This window comes from Oreochromis niloticus, linkage group LG3 (assembly GCF_001858045.2).
Source record: "Oreochromis niloticus isolate F11D_XX linkage group LG3, O_niloticus_UMD_NMBU, whole genome shotgun sequence".
Lineage (NCBI taxonomy): Eukaryota > Metazoa > Chordata > Actinopteri > Cichliformes > Cichlidae > Oreochromis > Oreochromis niloticus.
In genome coordinates this window covers 19,736,637-19,755,088 of record NC_031967.2, presented here as the reverse complement: position 1 = coordinate 19,755,088, position 18,452 = coordinate 19,736,637, and the positions used below count along the sequence as shown (strand labels likewise).

At 41.4% G+C, this 18,452-nt stretch overlaps 3 protein-coding genes across 4 annotated transcripts; 2 read left to right on the top strand and 1 right to left on the bottom strand.

The window, feature by feature from the left end:
* Window positions 1-191: 191 nt before the first annotated feature.
* Window positions 192-5,449, top strand: ccnb1ip1 (cyclin B1 interacting protein 1). 2 transcript variants are annotated; one of them, XM_003449381.5, is made up of 5 exons: window positions 192-339; window positions 1,202-1,500; window positions 1,926-2,072; window positions 2,255-2,441; window positions 4,177-5,449. In XM_003449381.5, exons 2-5 carry the CDS (start codon window positions 1,204-1,206, stop codon window positions 4,341-4,343), a joined length of 798 nt encoding a protein of 265 aa, XP_003449429.1. In that variant the 5' UTR covers window positions 192-339; window positions 1,202-1,203; the 3' UTR covers window positions 4,344-5,449. The 2 variants fall into 2 exon arrangements, with proteins under 2 accessions (XP_003449429.1, XP_005454480.1); XM_005454423.4 differs by having other exon boundaries at window positions 330-396.
* ttc5 (tetratricopeptide repeat domain 5) lies at window positions 5,221-11,490 on the bottom strand. Its single transcript, XM_003449346.5, has 9 exons — window positions 11,270-11,490; window positions 9,387-9,519; window positions 9,093-9,304; window positions 7,747-7,897; window positions 7,568-7,659; window positions 7,253-7,456; window positions 6,368-6,582; window positions 6,107-6,251; window positions 5,221-6,021 (listed from the first exon to the last, which is right to left on the bottom strand). Exons 1-9 carry the CDS (start codon window positions 11,330-11,332, stop codon window positions 5,902-5,904), a joined length of 1,335 nt encoding a protein of 444 aa, XP_003449394.1. The 5' UTR covers window positions 11,333-11,490; the 3' UTR covers window positions 5,221-5,901.
* Window positions 11,491-11,675: 185 nt separating this feature from the next.
* mettl3 (methyltransferase like 3) lies at window positions 11,676-17,057 on the top strand. Its single transcript, XM_005454422.4, has 11 exons — window positions 11,676-11,975; window positions 13,163-13,353; window positions 13,446-13,910; window positions 14,004-14,179; window positions 14,828-15,041; window positions 15,152-15,339; window positions 16,110-16,148; window positions 16,231-16,339; window positions 16,505-16,570; window positions 16,653-16,765; window positions 16,847-17,057. Exons 1-11 carry the CDS (start codon window positions 11,873-11,875, stop codon window positions 16,965-16,967), a joined length of 1,785 nt encoding a protein of 594 aa, XP_005454479.1. The 5' UTR covers window positions 11,676-11,872; the 3' UTR covers window positions 16,968-17,057.
* Window positions 17,058-18,452: the final 1,395 nt, after the last annotated feature.

Below are 18,452 nucleotides of genomic sequence, written 5' to 3'. Positions count from 1 at the left end.
TCTTCTTCTACAAATTCAGAATTGAACTTACTGTAGCTTAGTGTGGTAGCTACCAATGGTAATGTAGGCCTAATTTTTATTTATTTGTTTGTTTATTTTTCCACACCACAGTTTGTAGGGCTTCACTGGATTTATATTATAAAAATAATAATAATAAAATATAACACGAATCCTGCTTGAGATTTACATTAAAAGTTTGGCCCTAACTTTGTGAGTTATTCTAAAGTTCTTAAGTTGTAGTGTAAAGATTTTGCCATCGTGATTGGTAGAGCTTGAACTGTATCAGCCAATCAGATTTCAACAGTGATGTCACTTGCCGGGGTCATCTTCAGAGTAACGGTAGGCTTTGATCTTTGAAACTAGCCATTTTTACCAGTGTTTTAGGGTTGTGTTAAGGTACGTGTGTATAATGTGAAAAGTATAGATTTTTTATTAATCTGCTAAAGGAAAAAGGGTTGACATGACACTTTAACGAGCTTGTTATTAGCAAGTGCAGAGAGCTTCAGGCTTTTACTAGCTAACCTTCTAGTGCTAGCATCTAATGTCGATAATGCTGCTCGGTTTTGGGTAGCAGAGCTTTTACGTTTTATACAACAAAACTGTATTTTAACAGCTTTCGTTTTTCATAAATATATATTATAAGCCACTAGAAATTAGATAGCAAATGGTTTCACAAATAATAACCTTTGCTTTATTCCACTGAACTGATGTAAAAAGTACATTTATCCAGCGTGGGATCTATAGAGTTATCTTAGCCCCCATACAGTTACTGTAGCTTAGCTTAGCTGAACCGTTTTTTGCGTACCAAAAGCAAAAAACTTGATAAAAACAATTTGTGGGAATATGTGAACATAACACTTTAAACATGTAATAAATGAGCTGCTATAAAGTACCAAAATGTTGTAGGTTAAGGCCAGCTGCAGCTGTATTACTAAAAACCATTGTCCACCTTGTTTTTAATACAAAGGTTTAGGATTTAGGTAATATGTAGACCTCTAAAATAATGTCTGATTGTGATTAAAGTAGTTCAAACAAAGACCAAATTACTCCTGCATTGCATTGGGCCTGGTGTTACAAAATACATTTTTAAATATAAAACAATATAAAAATAAATACGGAAATTTGATTGTTAATCTTTGCACATCTTGTTTTTGCTTTGTAGTTTTTTTCTCTGAATGACTGTTCACTGTCCTTTACAAAGGCATGTCTATCTGCGATGACACCCTCCTGTGTAATTTCCCAAAGTGTCGCGCTAAGCTGAGCGCCTTCGCTTGGGTCACAGCGTGCTCACATGTTTTCTGCGATCAGCACGGATCTGAGAAGTTCAGCCGTTCTCCCGTCATCTGCCCTGCGTGCTCGTCTGCACTGTCTGGAAAGCTGGACGTTGTGAGGATGGAGCTGTCACCCTCTGAGGAGTATAAAGCCATGGTGCTGACAGGTCTGCGACCAGACATAGTGCTGGACATCAGTTCCCGTGCTCTGGCCTTCTGGAGCTATCAGGTCAAGTATCTCCATGTGAACAATCAATACAAAATCAGACAAATGTGAGAGAAGCTCCCACATCATCCCAGAAAAATAACATTTTTTATTCGTAAACTAGCATTAGCATATGTAATGATGTCCTACCCATCTGATCAAAACAAGTTACAGAATGTAAGTGGTCTCTTTTTATCTATGTTTGAAACCAGGATAATTTTCTATCTGTGGTTCGTCCCCTTTTTCTAATATAATTATTTAACTCTTGATACATGTTAAATTTGAGATTCTGTTTATTTAAAGAATTAAAATGATGAAAAAGGTGAGTTGGTAAACAATCAGCTGATTCTGAGGTGCTCAGCTGGCCGTTTCCTTCCTCGTATATAAACCCTGATGGTCCATTTATGTCAGTCAGATCTTGTGTAGCGTGTAAGTCTTGGTGTGTGCAGGTGCATCAAGAGCGTATCTATCAAGAGTACAGTCTGTCACGGGCCGAATCACAGCTGAAGCAGATGGAGAAGTTCCTGACTCAGCAGAACCAGAGCAGAGAAATGGAGCTTACTGCCTTGAAAGGAGAAATCGCCTCCCTGAAGAAAGTAAATGACACAACTCTCACCACCACACAAGACATTAATGCACTAAACTTGTAACCTGGTGTAAAATAGCTTCAAAGGCTAAGATGTAAAATAACAGGGAGCACGGCCAGTGGTCGTCTTAACTGTGAATCTTGAAGACATACATAGAGTAAAACAAGATTTCTCTGTATCCTGATGGCCAGATGATGGACGAGTACAAGAGGAATTACAGCGAGATGTCTGAGAAGCTGATGCAGAGAAACCGGCAGTACCAGAAACTACAGGGGCTGTACGACTCTCTGAGGATGCGTAGCATGGTGGTGGGTGCTGGAGGAAGACATACAGAGCAACAAATGGGACATCAAGACTACAACGCTGATAATAATGCCGGTAATATCAGCACATTGTAGTTCATTTGTCGTTTTTAAAGGTGCATGGTTGGACAGAGATGAAGGCTTGGCAACTAGTTTAGACAATGGACAAACACATGACTAGTTATTTTCACTTTTAAAGGTCAAACCATAATATTGTTTCCAAATATGAACAGCAGCATTGATGCTTAATCACAAATGACAGAATTTTAGCCCCCCTATCAGTATTTACCAAGTGCAGGGAATTTTTAACACAGCTTTTCCAACCATGCTAGTTTTATTAAGTCTCACACACATGTCCTGAGCTGTCCCAGCCCATTCTTCTTTGGCACATCTCAAAAACCTCTCCAGATTTGCTGGTCTTCTGGCATGAACCTTGGTCTTATGCTTTGTGCAGGCAAGTCAGTGACGTTCACTTTGGTTATCTGGGGGTCGTCCTTGACCAGGAGCAAACTATGTTTTAGGTCGTTGTCGTGTTGTAAGACAAATTGACGATACAGATCCAGTTTTGCTGCTGATTGCTTGAGGTTTTCTTTCAAAGTCTTCATGTGTCCTTTCTTCATGATTCCTACCACATTGATGAGATTCCCAGTTCCGGATGTACTAAAGCATCCATAAAGCATAATACTTCCTCCACCATGTTTCACTGTGTAGACCATGTTCTTTGGCTTAAACGCCTCTTCCTGCTTTCTCCAAACATAAGCAGCATCTCTGTGGCCAAAGGATGCGCCTCCAGTAGCAATAATTTTTCTCCAGGTTGTCCTTACTTACTTCATTTTGGCTTGAAGGTGTCTCTTCTGCAGAAATTCAGTTTTTCTCGGTCTGCAACCTTGCAGTCCATTCCTGTGCAGGCACTAAACTAAATTTCCAGACTTAGCAAAGTCATTCCCTTGTGTCTTTAGAGTTGTTCTGAGGTCTTTAGTCACATCTCGTACCAGTTTTCTTTTCAGAGACTTATATTAAACATTTTGCTTCCTATCTCTGCCAGGCTTGCTTTGTGTGGCTCTCTTTGAATTTCTTGATGTGTTTCTCACTCTGCTTCGGAAACACTGCAATAGCTTTGTTAAATTGTGTTAAACTGTGTGTAAATTGGAAGATAACCCTCAGTTTTAACTTGATTTTACAAACTTTGAACATAACAAGTTAAAACACATAATTGCACAGTAGTGGTCCGTGCAATGGCTCAATAAAAAGGTCAGTTTTTCACGGGGCTAATAATATATGATACAATAAACAACTTCTGTTAATAATAATGATATAATAATATATAATATATGCTTTCTAAAAGTGTTACCTAACAGCATTTACTAATAATGCCTAAATTTTAAAGGCATTATTAGTAAATCTTGTTAGGTAAGTAGTAGTAAGTAGTAAGTTTTTGTTATTGACTGAGTACACAAACAATGTGAAGATGTCATTATGGCCTCTATTACCTGCACTTAAAGTTTGGCAGACAAACTACTAAAATCCATAGTAATATATCGCTTATGTTCAGAAAAGAGAGATAAATAAAGACTTTGTGCTTTCATAAAATCAGCTTTCACATTGTGCTCACGTTGATGAATGAGAACAGGAAGGAATCGGGGTAAAAAAATAATGCTTAATGGCAACGAAGGAAGACAGGGCTTTTATCAAAAAGACTTTGTCATCAGGAAAGAACAGCAGGAGTAATGAGCTGAATGTCTGTGTAAGGGAATTTTTTAGTGAGAATAACAATGAAAGACATCCATCAACCTCCTGTGTGTGTCACTCAGGGGTGGCTCAGCATGCGACTCCTCAGAGGAGCCCTCCGTTCCTGTCCCTGGGCCCTGAAGGGGACGGTCGATTCTTGTCCACCGTGGAGGCTGATGGAGGAAAGACCTTCTTCCAGTTCAGCTCCCCTGGCAGGGATAAATGCCGGCCCTTCATCAGGAAGCACTGAGAGCAGCAGTCTGCAGTTATCCATGTTACTCTCCTCTGTTCTGCTGTACTCACTTTAGCAGGAGACGTTTGCCCTTTTTTTGTGCACTGTTTATTTCCTGTTCAAACCATACATATGTATTTAACAGTATTAACAAATATGGGATTTAATTTTATATTTTGTTACATGTTATTCCTAAGTAAATAATAAAAATCCCAAGCATATTTTCACAGAGTTATGTCTTACACATAACACTTATCTGTCTCTTAACAAAAAGCTTTCAGGTGCAATCGCTTTTTCCTCAATTCTGTATTTAAATGTAGGATTATAAAGTAATGAAGAGTTGTCTAAAAAGGCCAAGTGGATTACTGTAAAGCTTTAAAAGAAAAAGTACAAATGGATGATTTCACATTTCTGTGTCATCAGATTCACATAATGAATATTGATGATTTGCAACGATCATTAAGAAACAGTATAGGTGGTCAGTCAGAGGATTTATTAGAGAAAGAGACACAACACCACTGGATCCTCAAAGTTTCATAACATCAGAGACAGTGGGAGAAGAAAAACTTAAGGGGAAGAGAGATTTTTAAAACTTTATTTTGGGACAAAGATTTTATGGGATTTTTCAGGTTTATTTATCAGATTCTGCTCTCTCTCTTTTCCACTACATGCAGCATGACTATTTAAATTTATCAATTAACTACATAATGCTGCATAACGCTTTATGCAGTGCTGTGGAAATTTAATAGCAATAATCTGAAGTAATCATTTCCTGTATGACCTTATCAGCCTTTCCTGTTGTTGTGGAGGAATTTTGGCCTACGCTTCTTTATAGCCATGCTTCAGTTCATTGAGGTCTGGACTTTGACTGAGTCACTGCATAATCGTGTAGTCCTGTAGAAAACCTTTCATTTTCATTTTCAGCTTTAAACAAATCTGGTTTAAACCTGAGCTGTGATCAGTTCTTTATTGAGATCGAAGATGTGATGTGAATGAGTTTTTCACTGCAAAACCAAAGCAGTACAAGCCAGACCATAAAAACGGGTTTGTGGAGACATGATGAGTTACAGTGGATAGACAGCATGCTGAAAGTTGATCATCAGGCCATGTCACAACTTAAAAAAGGTTAAAAATGACAGCTGAATTTAATCTAGTTGCATCAATTTGTGGGTGCATCAGGTTCTCCAAGGGCTTTGTTACATTACTACTTAAAAAGAAAAAAAAAAGGGAGGTACTTCTTATGTGACAACTAAAATGTCTTTTTTTGAGAACTTTAGTTTTAACATACAAGAAAAAGAAAATACACTTAAAAAATTATACATATTTTTCTTCTTTCTCTCTTTTTTTTCCTTTTAAACTGAGGTCACAACTGTCACATCACAGGTTCTTTCCTTTACAAATAACCCACGTTCAGCTCCACACCCACGGAGTATAAAAAAGGTTTATAAATACACACAAAAAAAAAAAGTAACACGGTGACCTATTTACAGAACTGCATAAAACTGCTACAAATACTTCAAAATCCAGCAAAAAGAGAGAAAACGAGAAAGCTTGGTCCTTGGGCTTTCAGTCTGCTTCACTCGCTCTGAGGCTTGTAGCTGACGGAGGCAGCGATCTGACTTTTAACGTTCTGCTTCTTGCCGTTGACGATGAGCAGCAGAGGAGAGTCCACTCGTATACTTCTAAAATCAAAGGACTGGTAGAGAGGACAAGAGGAAGTCACACACTCAGTCAGACGTTATTGCGTTGATCGTAAACAGCATTCATTAAGTAACACTTACCTTATCTTTATGGGTTATACTGTGTCGTTTGACTTGAGGTTCAGGAATGACTACAGAATCTCCTATCAGGACGCCCCAGCTATCTGCTGTGTTGTAAACCATCACCACTATACAAGTCTCCTCACTGTCCACCATGCCAAACGTACTGGAGAAAAGGAAAAAAAAAAAAAGATGCAAGATTTTACATTACTTCACTTTTACAGCCAGAGTCAAGCTGCACGTGCATTAAAGGACCATTACTGTTAAATAAGATTCTCTTACAAGGCCATGCGACCCTCGGAGGCCAGGCTGAACACCACCTTCCCCAGAGCGGCCACCCCAGCATTGTGGCCGTGTGTCAGGGAGGAGAGTGTCCGGGGTTCCAGGCTGCCCACGCGGCCTGTCGGGGAGCGAAACTGAGGAGACGAGCAGGGGCCCAAAGCAGACGTGTTGAGGTTCGACAGCATCGTCCGTAACCGGCGGGCTTTCACCTTCCCCTGAACACACAAGGCAGACTGAAGCTTAAGGGAAAAACTAGAGTCAAGTATGCGCTTTGCTGCCATCATGTGGTAAAAAACTGACTTGTACGTCAGTCTGATAAGTATTTATAACAGTGGAAGCAAACAGGCTCAAAGGTCATGTGCTGCTCATATGCATAATTACGACTATAACAATGAAGACAACATGAGTAATAAAAAGATGATGACATTAAAGAAATTATGTGATCTTAAAATACTTGAATTACGTTAAACCGCTTCAGTTAAATCTATTTATCTTCTTTTTTTAAAAATCAGTACTCAATGACATGATTTGTGTAGCTATTATTTTATGACAGGAGTTGAGAGCTACATAGTTCAGATCACCCGTGTGAGCAAGACACATTATAAAGAGTTTTACTCTAGACAGAAATCACTTTGCTGCCACTGATTACACGTCAATCATTAACATTTTGGAGTATCAATGGGTATTTTCCAGCATCAGCATGTCAGAGCTTATTTAGTCATTGATAATATTAAATCTGATGGTGGCTGATAAACCACCTCGGGGACTCGTAGCACAACCAAAACACAGCATGATTTTCACCGACTTCTCTTATGTATGTTTTTGTATAAGGACATACAAACAGACATAGGGAGTATGTCGGTGCTTTTGTAAAGACTCTCCTACCTTGTTCTGTAGGAGTTCGGTCACTTTCTCTAAATATTCCAGCAGCTGCTTCTCTCTCTCTGGTGGCTCCTTCCAGCCGGGGTCGAGCTCGGCCGCTCGACTGTAGCCAGCGAGCGCAGACCCGTACATCTCCTCGTACTGGAACAGCGTGGATCTGTTGAAATGCAGCTCCGGGTAACAAGAGGCAGCTCGATCCACCGTCTCCTACACAGGGGGAAAACGGGAATAAAATACAGATGCCCATGTTGATTATTTATTTATTTTATTATTTATTGATATTCCCTCTGGTGTGTAGCTGTTCGTGTCTGTACTCACAGATTGTGTGTAGGCACTTAGAGCTTGTTGAGATAGCTGTGGATTCTGTCCACAGGTGAAAAACAGCGACACATAGGCATTTCCCAGGATATCTGTAAAAACAAAAGCAGAACAACATGAATTAATGTCCCAACAGTCTTTAGCATCTCTAACAAAGAGCACCGTCTGTCTTCACTCACACCAGGACGTCCCATCCTTCACGTCCAGCTGCACGGCCTGCCGGGCCATGTCCACGCTTTCCAGCACCTGCTTGCCGTGAGCGTCGTTGTCAGCCGCGGGCAGCTGCCTCAGCACCATGGACAGGTTGCGAAGAGATACTTTGTTCTTGCTCTACAGAGGTGGAGAACAAAACACACTAACATGAATGAATCCTAACAGAAAGGATAGGAGATGTTATCTGGATTAATGCTCAGAAACAGCTTTTAAATTCACTGGATATTGTTGCCAAACAATTCAGTGAAAGTACTGACAGGGATTGGAAAAGTGGGCCCCATTAGAGCTCTTTTAGAGCTCTTTGCTCACAGACTGCTGGCTTACTTGTCATTTATTAGCTTATAGTTAAGCATAGCTGGATCAGGTGACCCTGAACAATCCCTTAGTTATGCTGAAATAAGCTTAGGCTTAAACTTCGCATGATTCACTGAGCATTTCTTCTTCAGTCCCTGCTTTTCACTTACAATGTGCTTATACACCAGTATTGTATCAATCAGTTTTCATTATTAATCTCTGGCTCTCTTCCACAGCGTCACTTTTATCCAGTTTCCCTCCCCTCATCCCCCACAGGTCACAGCAGATGGCTGCTCCTGCCTGAGTCTGGATCTGCCAGGGGTTTCTTCCTGTTAAAAGGGAGTTTTTTCTTCCCACTGTCGCCAAGTGCTTGCTCAAAGGGGGGGGGGGGGGGGGGGGGCATCTGACTGTTGGGGTTTTCGCTGTATTATTGCAGGGTCTTTAATATAAAGCACCTTGAGTGATTTGGCACTATATAAATAAAAATGAACTGAATAAACGTGACAGTTTGGCATTTTAAAAACGTGGTAGTTTTGTAATTTGACAATATGGCTACATGTTTTTAGCACAGAGGCTGCTTTTGCAGCCTGTGCACAGCATTATGTTCATTACAATATTAAACAGAACACAAAAGTGAAGTAATTAAATATTTTCTTTGCATACCAAAGTATGTAAAGGTCTTGTTTTTGTATTACTGATTCTTGTGGTGTGAATGGATGAGTCTGAATAACTTTCCAGCTTTACCAAAGTCAACAACTACCCATCACACACGTCCAAAGAGCTGAACATATTGTTCAAATAACTAACTATGGTCGCGATTAAAGCTTCAGACCAACAACTATGGAGATAATGAGGTAATATAATCAGAATCTAACAGATCTGCCAGCCTGAACAGAGATCAGCTGAACACAAACCAATTTGAAGTGGATTTTGGGTTTCCTGGTTTGGGTTCAATGATTAGAAATGTGGAGATTGTTTCACCAGTAACTGGAAACTTGGGTCATATTAAGTTAATTACCTGCTGTAAGGCACCAGTGAAGCAGTTTTTGGCACCGATCAGATCTCCTTTTTTCCAGTACTGCTCCCCTAACGTGTTCCAGCCCTCCACCAGGCCAGGCTGCAGCTTCACCGCGCGGGACAGACACTCCTCTGCTGCAGCACTGAAGTCTGGAGCCACGTTCAGACATCGTCCCTTTTGCAGCAAGAACTCAGCTTTGTGTTTAAAAGCGTCTGTTGGAAGTTGTAAACGGAGCAGGTGTGAATGAAAGCCTGCAAATTAACTCACTTTTTTTACATTTAAAGAGACTCTTACCTTCTTTTTCCTCCAGCTGCTTCAGCGTCCGTGCCATCTCTTCTGCTACGTCGCTGTGTTTCCGTCCTGCATCCTCCACACTGTGAGTCTCAAAATAACAATCTCTGAATTTATACAGATCATCCACCAGCTCCTGTCAGGAGAGAAGACATGAAACGGACATAAAAATAGAGCAAACACACATTTCTCTCAACCACATCTGTAGTACAACACTGAGACACAACACATCAACAAAAACTGCTGAGGAGTAAAACTACCTGAGTAAACTAATAATTTAACTAGTACTAACAGTTTATACTACACTTGGGAATGTTCTGTGCAAAAGTCTTTAGACGCTGCAAATTTCTTTACATTAGGTTAGAAAACAGGTGTACAGAGATGTATTAAAATTAATAAACATACATGGAAATACAGTATACAAAGGCAAAAAAAAAAAAAAAAAAAAAAGGAGTCTTTGGGAATAGTTCTCGTCGCTTCTTGAATGACATCCAAAGCTCTTCTTTGGATGTTGGCTGCCTTTTGTTCTGTTCTCTGTGAAGATGATCTAAACCCCTGAACTCTTTCCACATGGATCAAAATATGACGGTACTTATCTGTGTTCAGAATTTCACTAATTTTGACAAGATCTTCAACATCACTGGCTCTCATCAGTACATACTAACAATGATTTGGACCAAAAATCACTGTCAAATGTAAAATTTGGGTTCATCACTCCATCAGACCTGATTTTCAGTCCAGTTGTTGTGTAAGTGGGCATACCGCATTTTCCTATTTCTTAAGGACAGGACAGGTACTGTTCCATCTACTGTAGACATTTTTTAAGCCTGTCACTTCTTCTTTTGTCCACCACTTGTTCAGTTTAATTATTTTTCTTAAGGACACACTGCACACCATACATGAGATATAGCATAGTTTTGCGCTAATATCTCTTTGGGAATCACCCATTTGTGCAAAAATACTGTTTTCTGTCTGTCAACCTGTGTTATCTTTCGCATTTTCCATAGATACAACTAAAGAAGTTGGAACAAATTATGCGTTTTTGTGACAAGCTGCTGGTAAAAAAAAAAAGTCCCTAAAGATACAATTAAAAATTGGTTTTTTGCCAACATGTCCGTTATGTGTAGACATAACAGCATTTTCAGGCTTGGATGATTCATATTTCACTTTGGAGTAATATAAACAAACAAACAAACAACAGTATTCCTATGAAAATGGTGAGGTATAAGGACTGGACTGGAAAGGGGTGAAAAATGAGCCAATTTCAAAAGAAACATTTTGAAAGACCTCCTTAAAGCCTGGAAAACTATTGCTCAAGACCACTGAAAATATTAGTACAAGATTTTTGTGCAGTATTGTGTTACAGCATGTTCACTGTTAGTTTTTTTTCTCATTTTCTAATTTAACCATACTTCACTCCTGAGTAAACTTCTGCTACAAACTACTCCCAGAGTGAAAGACTTCGTTTTTGTAACATTATAAGGCATGAAACATCGAGGGGCCTACAGAGAACAAATCAGTACAGCTGCACTCCTCATCCTTGGTGCACTAAACCCGAGGCACCCTGACAATGTCGTGACTCAGCAAGAAGCGCACAGATCCAAACAAAGCGCGAATATCAGCCCGTTATCTGGTGGTTTAAATCTGTGGTGTGAAACATCTGAGGCCAATCTAGCTACAGAAGGGTAAGTGTGGCACTCCTGCACCTGACACACCAGCAAATCTTAAAGCTAGTACTAAAAAAAATCTGTCCTTCGGCGTGACAGCTGCAGCCAGCTGTTGTAGCAACGACTCTTTCTGGAGACTCACGGGAAGCCAGCTGGGCACAAAGGCTGGAGACAGTCGGTGCATTTGAATAAATGTGTGATTCCGCTGAGAAGAGTTACCTTCATAATCTGCAGCTCGTCTTTGTTTTCCACAGCCTCACCACTCTTCTCCTCTTCCGCCATCTTTGCGTTAGAGCATGGAGCAGCAGCAAAATCTGACAGCGAGCTGGAGCAAACTGCACCAAGTTACTTAATAACTATTAGATATTGGGCTATACGGTATGTCTACTGCCACAGAAAGGTAATTTCTTCAAGGAAGCATCGCGAGTGCAGTCTTGTTTCAGCACAGAGGAAACGGGCTTTTAATTTCAGCGACGCCGGAAATTGAAGTAGTCCGTACTCAAAACGAATCCGCCTGGAAAATTAACAGGTGAAGTTTAACGTGGTGAATGATTTAGTTACCAACATGCCACCTTCGTAGATTGAGATATATATGTATTATATTTTACATCATATACCCTCCATCCTAAAACCACGACAAATCACTACGAAAGCGGAACGTTTAATCCCAATTAAGATGCTACCGGACACACATTTTCGTGTTGCACCGTACCCGCTTCCCTCCAAGGGTGGACTGGATTCAACTTTTGTTTAGTTTCCCGGACACTCGGTGCTCGGTGAGGCCAGTATTGGTGTTTTTTCTGCCGCTGAGTCCAGCTCGTCATGTCGGACACATGGAGCAACATCCAGGCGCACAAGAAGCAGCTGGACTCTCTGCGGGAGAGGCTGCAGCGACGGCGGAAAGACCCTGCTCAGCTGTCCGCCGGTAGGTTCAGGCCGGGCAGTGCCCAGCTAACGCTGGTATTGATACCAAAAGGGCAGTTCCCCCCCCCCATACATTTAACTTTACGTGTCTTAACTCAGGTCTGCAGCGCTTTGCAGCCATTTAAACTGTGTAAGCTGCCGTGTTATGGCGATATCGTTTTCCTCTGGTGCTCTAAGAGCCAAATTACAAATAGAAAAGCTTTCTAGAAACAAGGAAAGAAGGGGGAAAACATCCACTAACCTTGCCGTGAGTGGTTTAATTAAAGAACGTAATATAGTTATTACTATGTCTGAACTACACCTTTCAACCATATCACTCTGTAGGAGAAAGTATGGTAAGAGCTGGTGTTACTGACGGTGTGGCAAGATGTAAATAAACATCAGGCGGTCCCCTCTCAGCTGAGATCAAAGTTAGCTCACTGCACACGCCATCCTCCCCATCCTGCCGGCGCTCTCTTCTTCAACTCTCTTGTCTTTTGCTTTGGGTGATGAAGCGCTTTAGTGTATAGGATAAAAATGATTGTGTTTAGATGTGATTGAAGTGCTTGGTAAATCTTGAAAAGCACAGAAATGCACTCCAGTCCATTCATTTAGTAGCTGATTTAATTGAGCGGATTTGCCTTCGCTGGCGAAAGGGGAACTGAGTTTTATAAAATGAAGGTGGGGTTTTACTCGGTTGTTGCTGGAAACTAACAAAATATTGTGTTCGTTCTTGCTAAATGTGATGCAACAAAAAATTACTATCTATATTATTGATCGGTCAGGTATTTTGTTACAGGAGACAACCAGTAAATTAGCTCAGAGTATCCAGCAGTTGTAGTGATTTGCTATAAAGCTGCCTAAGCTCATTTGCTTTGATGCCATGCTGGGGATGTTGCAGTGTATATCAACAGTACGAGCACTGGAAAGGAAGAGGACATTTACCGCTGGCAGTAATCGATATGAGCTGAAAAACTTTAAAGCAGTTCTGCTGTTTCACTATGAAGATTTTCCTAATTCCTCAAAACAAAAAGGAGTAACAAACAACAACAAACAAAGGATGATTCTTGTACCATTAAATTAAACAACAATTTTTATAATTACTTAACCTTTTTATCTAAAAGTTATGAAACATTTTAAGGCCTTTCAAATGAGGAATATTGACAATTTTCTCTGAACTCGATGCTTCATCCTTTGTTGTCCCCTCAGATGGTGGCGGCAGCGCAGACGGGTCCACAGTCAGGAGTGACAGCCCTGCCCCGGCAGTTCCGTCCACCTCACAGGAGGAAACAGAAAAACCACCAGACCCCGAACTGGAGAAGAGGCTGCTGGGATATCTGTCTGATCTGAGTCTCACACTGCCGACAGACTCCCTTTCCATCACAAATGAACTCAACAGTGTGAGTTTTTGTCTCCATTGCTCGTGTTACCCTTAAACTCAGTGATGTGGGTTTATTTTTGACATCTCTGTTGTGTTTGCTTCTCGTCACAGTCAGAAACAGCCGTTAGTCACGGCTGCATCCAGAGCCTGCTGCTTAAATTCTCTGCTCAGGAGCTCATCGAGGTCCGAGAGCCCACCTCAGCTCCTTCTTCTTCTACAACTTCCTCCTCCACGTCTACCCCGACAGTGGTTGTAGCTGTGGACCACACAAAACTTTGGGCTATGATTGGATCTGTAGCTGGAGCCCAGAGAACTGGAGTCAAGAGAAAAGCAGAAGACCAAATGCACAGCAAAAGGGCTGCAGGCTTCTCGCCCTCGCTTCAGAGCTCTGCTTCTCCTCCTCACTCGTCAACCACATCGCTGACACCCGCCTCCTCCTCAGAGCCGGGGCCTTCGGCGTCAGGGAGCGGGACCGAGAAGAAGGGCAGGAGCAGTAAAAGCCAGTCGTCGCATTTGGACATGGAGATCGAAAGCCTCCTGAACCAACAGTCCACCAAGGAGCAGCAGAGCAAGAAGGTAACAGAGGGTTTTTTGGGGTGTTTTGTAACCACTTAAAAATGGAGTTGTCATTACTGCTGCAGCTATCGTGCAACTCTCTTTCGTATCCAGTTAAGCCGAGAGATTCTGGAGCTGCTGAACGCCAGCACAGCCAAGGAGCAGTCCATCGTGGAAAAGTTCAGATCCCGCGGCCGAGCTCAGGTCCAAGAGTTCTGCGATCACGGGACCAAAGAAGAATGTGTTCGTGCTGGAGACACGCCTCAGCCGTGCACCAAGTTACACTTTCGGTCTGTATTTGCTTCACAAGGTCTGACACTGTTACAGACAGCCCCACAGATTAAACTGCTACCAACAAATAAAACCTGAAATCAAACACAGCAGACATGATAATAAACTAACAAGACTAAAAGTTTATTTCCATGACAGTCCTGGATTGTCCAAATCATGAGAATACAGGCTGCTGTGCTGCAGCTAGAAAAGAGCGTATCATAAATATTACAGATTATATGAATGGGAAATTCTAACTGACCTGCTAAGTACATTTACCCATTGATCGCTTTCTTTTTTAAGTATAGCAGATGTCCATCAGTGTTTGAGTAATACTCTCTTTGGCCTGCAGGTGGCACTGTGATTATGCTAAATACTCTATATTTGATACACCACATTTTGAGAGTGTTCTGCTCATACACATGTCTAAAGTGCTGCACCACAAGTTTTATTTTGCATCATTTTAAGTGATCCAACAGATACAGTTTGGAAAACTGTCCTACATAAAGAGGGATTCTCTGCCCACTTCGAATTATATTCATGTTTAAATGGAAAAATCTGGAATTTAAAAGGTCGTCGAGCATCTCCTTCTTCTTTTACCTCAGTGAGCATTTAACAACTTGAACTTTGCATTAACCAGAGGACTCTCTTTATGTTTTTTCATGCAGTCGCATCATCAACAAGCACACAGACGAGAGCCTGGGCGACTGCTCCTTCCTCAACACCTGTTTCCACATGGACACCTGTAAGTACGTCCACTATGAGATCGACAGCCCCCCGGAGACCGAGGGGAACCTGCTGGGGCCCCAGGCGGGGACCACAGAGCTCGGTCTCCACGCAGGGGACACCGACAGCAATGTGGGCAAACTCTTCCCTTCACAGGTGAGTAGGAGGATGGGATGATTTAAAAGTCTATGAGAGTGGACACATGCACATGTCCTGATGTCTTCTAAGATCATACAGTAGTGTGATTTATGTGCTTTGGTACTCAGTGGATCTGCTGTGATATCCGCTACCTGGACGTGTCCATCCTGGGTAAGTTTGCCGTAGTGATGGCTGACCCTCCCTGGGACATCCACATGGAGCTGCCCTACGGTACTCTGACCGATGACGAGATGAGAAAACTGAACATCCCCATCCTGCAGGATGACGGCTTCCTCTTCCTCTGGGTCACTGGCAGGTAACTAAAAAAGTTCAGAAATCTGGCTCAGTTAGCAGGACAGCTGATCACTTTATGTCACTATTTAACTCATAGCTGAATGTTTTATTTGATCTACAAATTAATGCCCCTCAGCCCGTTTAAGTTAAACCTCTAGAGAATAATGGCTGCTTTTTTCCTAATAAACGCTTTCCCTTAAGCTATGACTTCACCTAGTTTACTACAATTTCATATAAATATGTTAAAGTCTAGATTAGATAAATAGATCGATAGATAGATAGAAGCTTGGGCAACAGACAATCATTGACAGAATGAAAGACTGGGTAAAGGAATGGGGCATGTCGGCATTCGGCAAGGCACTTAAGAAGTAGACTTTTAGCTGGGATCAAGGTGTTTAAGTGAGCAGTGCATATATTCCCAACATTAACATGTGGCGGTGATGGGGGAAAACCTGGTGGCTTAGTTTGCATTGGCTTAGCAAAAAAATCTATCGAACAGGGAACTTGCACAATGCTTCTCTGTTCTCGATTATATGACATCGACCGCACGGTGCCAGATCTCTACAGTTTTACATTCACTCGTCATAAATGATGAGAAGCCCGGTCAGTGTTTGCGTAGAGCTCTTCACTCAGCTTCAGCACGACAGGAAGCTGGCACCACTTTGTGCTGCTATTCAGGTTAATTATTTACCCAAAGAAGGTCACTACATGTGTGACAACTGATATTTCCCCCAATCCTAAACATTATTCTTAGAAATGGTATTCAGACTCAACGTTCTCTTCCTGTTGCAGGGCTATGGAGCTGGGCAGAGAGTGTCTCAGCCTTTGGGGGTAAGTTTTGCCTTTCTGTCACCATCGTGTCATATTTTTCCCCTTATTTTTTAATCATTTAGCCTTTATCTTCCTCTCTCAGTTATGAGCGTGTGGATGAAATCATTTGGGTGAAAACCAACCAGCTCCAGAGAATCATCCGCACCGGCAGGACGGGTCATTGGCTGAACCACGGGAAGGAGCACTGCCTGGTAGGTTTGAACCAATCTCAGTGTTATACTGTGTGGACGGTCCCGGTGGGGTTCGAGCTCGAGGAATTTAACCTTCGGCAGCTTCTTGCTTTTGTCGTTCTTGGCCGTCCAATAGCTGAAATAGCAGAACCTCTGTCGTCTCATTCTAAACGTGTTTGTCTTCAGGTTGGTGTAAAAGGAAACCCGCAGGGGTTCAACAGAGGTTTGGACTGTGATGTCATCGTGGCAGAGGTAAACAGCTGTAAATCCTCTGTTATACGTGGTGTCATTACCCATAATTCCTTCAGCCTGAGTCATGTCTGTGTGTTCTCAGGTCCGCTCCACGAGTCACAAGCCAGACGAGATCTACGGCATGATAGAGAGACTATCACCCGGCACCAGGAAGATTGAGCTCTTTGGTCGACCCCACAATGTCCAGCCTAACTGGTAACATACCATCATGCTTTAATTTAGAGACCAGCGAGCTGCTCTACACACCTCACAATGTCTGTGTCATTTCCTGTCCAGGATAACTCTCGGGAACCAGCTGGACGGCATTCATCTGTTGGATCCCGAGGTCGTGGCTCGGTTTAAGAAACGTTATCCAGACGGCGTCATCTCCAAACCCAAAAACATCCAGTCATCATAACTGCTCACGTGTCTGAAGAAGTTTGTTTTCAAACTGTTTTATTTTTTTTTATACCTGTAAACATTTTTTTAATAAATATTGTCCACTAGATGCCCCGTCTCCATCTTGCTTGTGTACTTTTCACGGCTTCTCTGCACATTACCCATAATGATCGCATCGCCGGGCCTCCACACGATACCATATTATTGCAATTTTTTTATATTTTGCGATAAAACATGTATTGCAACTTATCACATTTTTTCAACAACAAATTGTGTCCTCAAAGCTAAAAGTTTGTCATCTGTTTTATCCAGTAAGATAAAGTTATCTCACTTCACTTATTTTTCTTTTGCTGCAAAAAGACTGTCGAGCAGACCTCCACCGTCACTAAAACCTGCCATAAATGTTGCCATAAGAGCGAGCACGTCTGATATCAGTCCACAACTTGGAAGTTATGTGCAATCGGTTTCTGATAACACACCAATTAACTGCGATAAATCATCAAAAATCACATCTGCTGCTGTCTACACAAACAGAAATTCACATTTAACTATTAGATTTGCACTCAGTAAACTTCCTGTTCCATAGTAATATAACCAGAAAACAAACAGCAGGCAGCCAGTCGAGTTGGGCTCATGTGCCTGAGCCACTAGCTTGTACTGAGTTAGGAAGCAGCTTTGTTTTGCAGATGGTGGTGCATGAGATGAGCCCTCTTGTTTGTACTATTCCTGGACTATTTGAATTTAGTTTTTATAAAATGCCAATATTTGGTATCCTTGTGTCTTTACAATATAGTCAAGCAATATATCCCCCAGCCCTAAAAAACACACCAGAGACATTTTGATACATCTTATTTTATATTTGCTTAGTTTAGAATAAAGATATTTTTGACATACTCTGGATTTGAACAAGTGATCATTAGTATTTTTTTTTTTTTTTATCAGCATTTAACAGTCATAGCTTCAATTTGGGCAAATACAGAAAGGTTTTCTTAAAAAAAAAAAAAAAAGGTGCATTTTAAAAACACAGCCAGAGAGTCTTTTTTTTTTCTAATTAAAAAATATTAATCAGAATCAAGCAAGACTAAGAAAATACCTATCAGAAATAAGCTGCTGTGTAGCTCGGCTTATTTCATACGGTGGCCCTGTGGTGCACAACACCACCGGATTTCAGCAAGCCTTTCTGTAGTGTCAGGGCCACCGTAGATCACAGATGACTATTAACTATTAACAACACTGCTGTTAAACAGACTCAGACCTGGTCAGCAGATGTTACACACAGTCCCACCTCTCATGCTTTTACAGTTAATGTCTTTTATAAAACAGCAAACCATTTTCTGTGTTTTATTATCTCACTTTAAGCTAGCAGGGTTCTGTGTCACAGAGCAGGATTAGAAAGTTAATTCACGATGATGACTTAATGATGAGGTTTAGATAGTCACACACTTCATCACACTGAATGCTATCTCCCTCCTCTTGCTTTGTGAAACAGCCCTTATTAACTCCA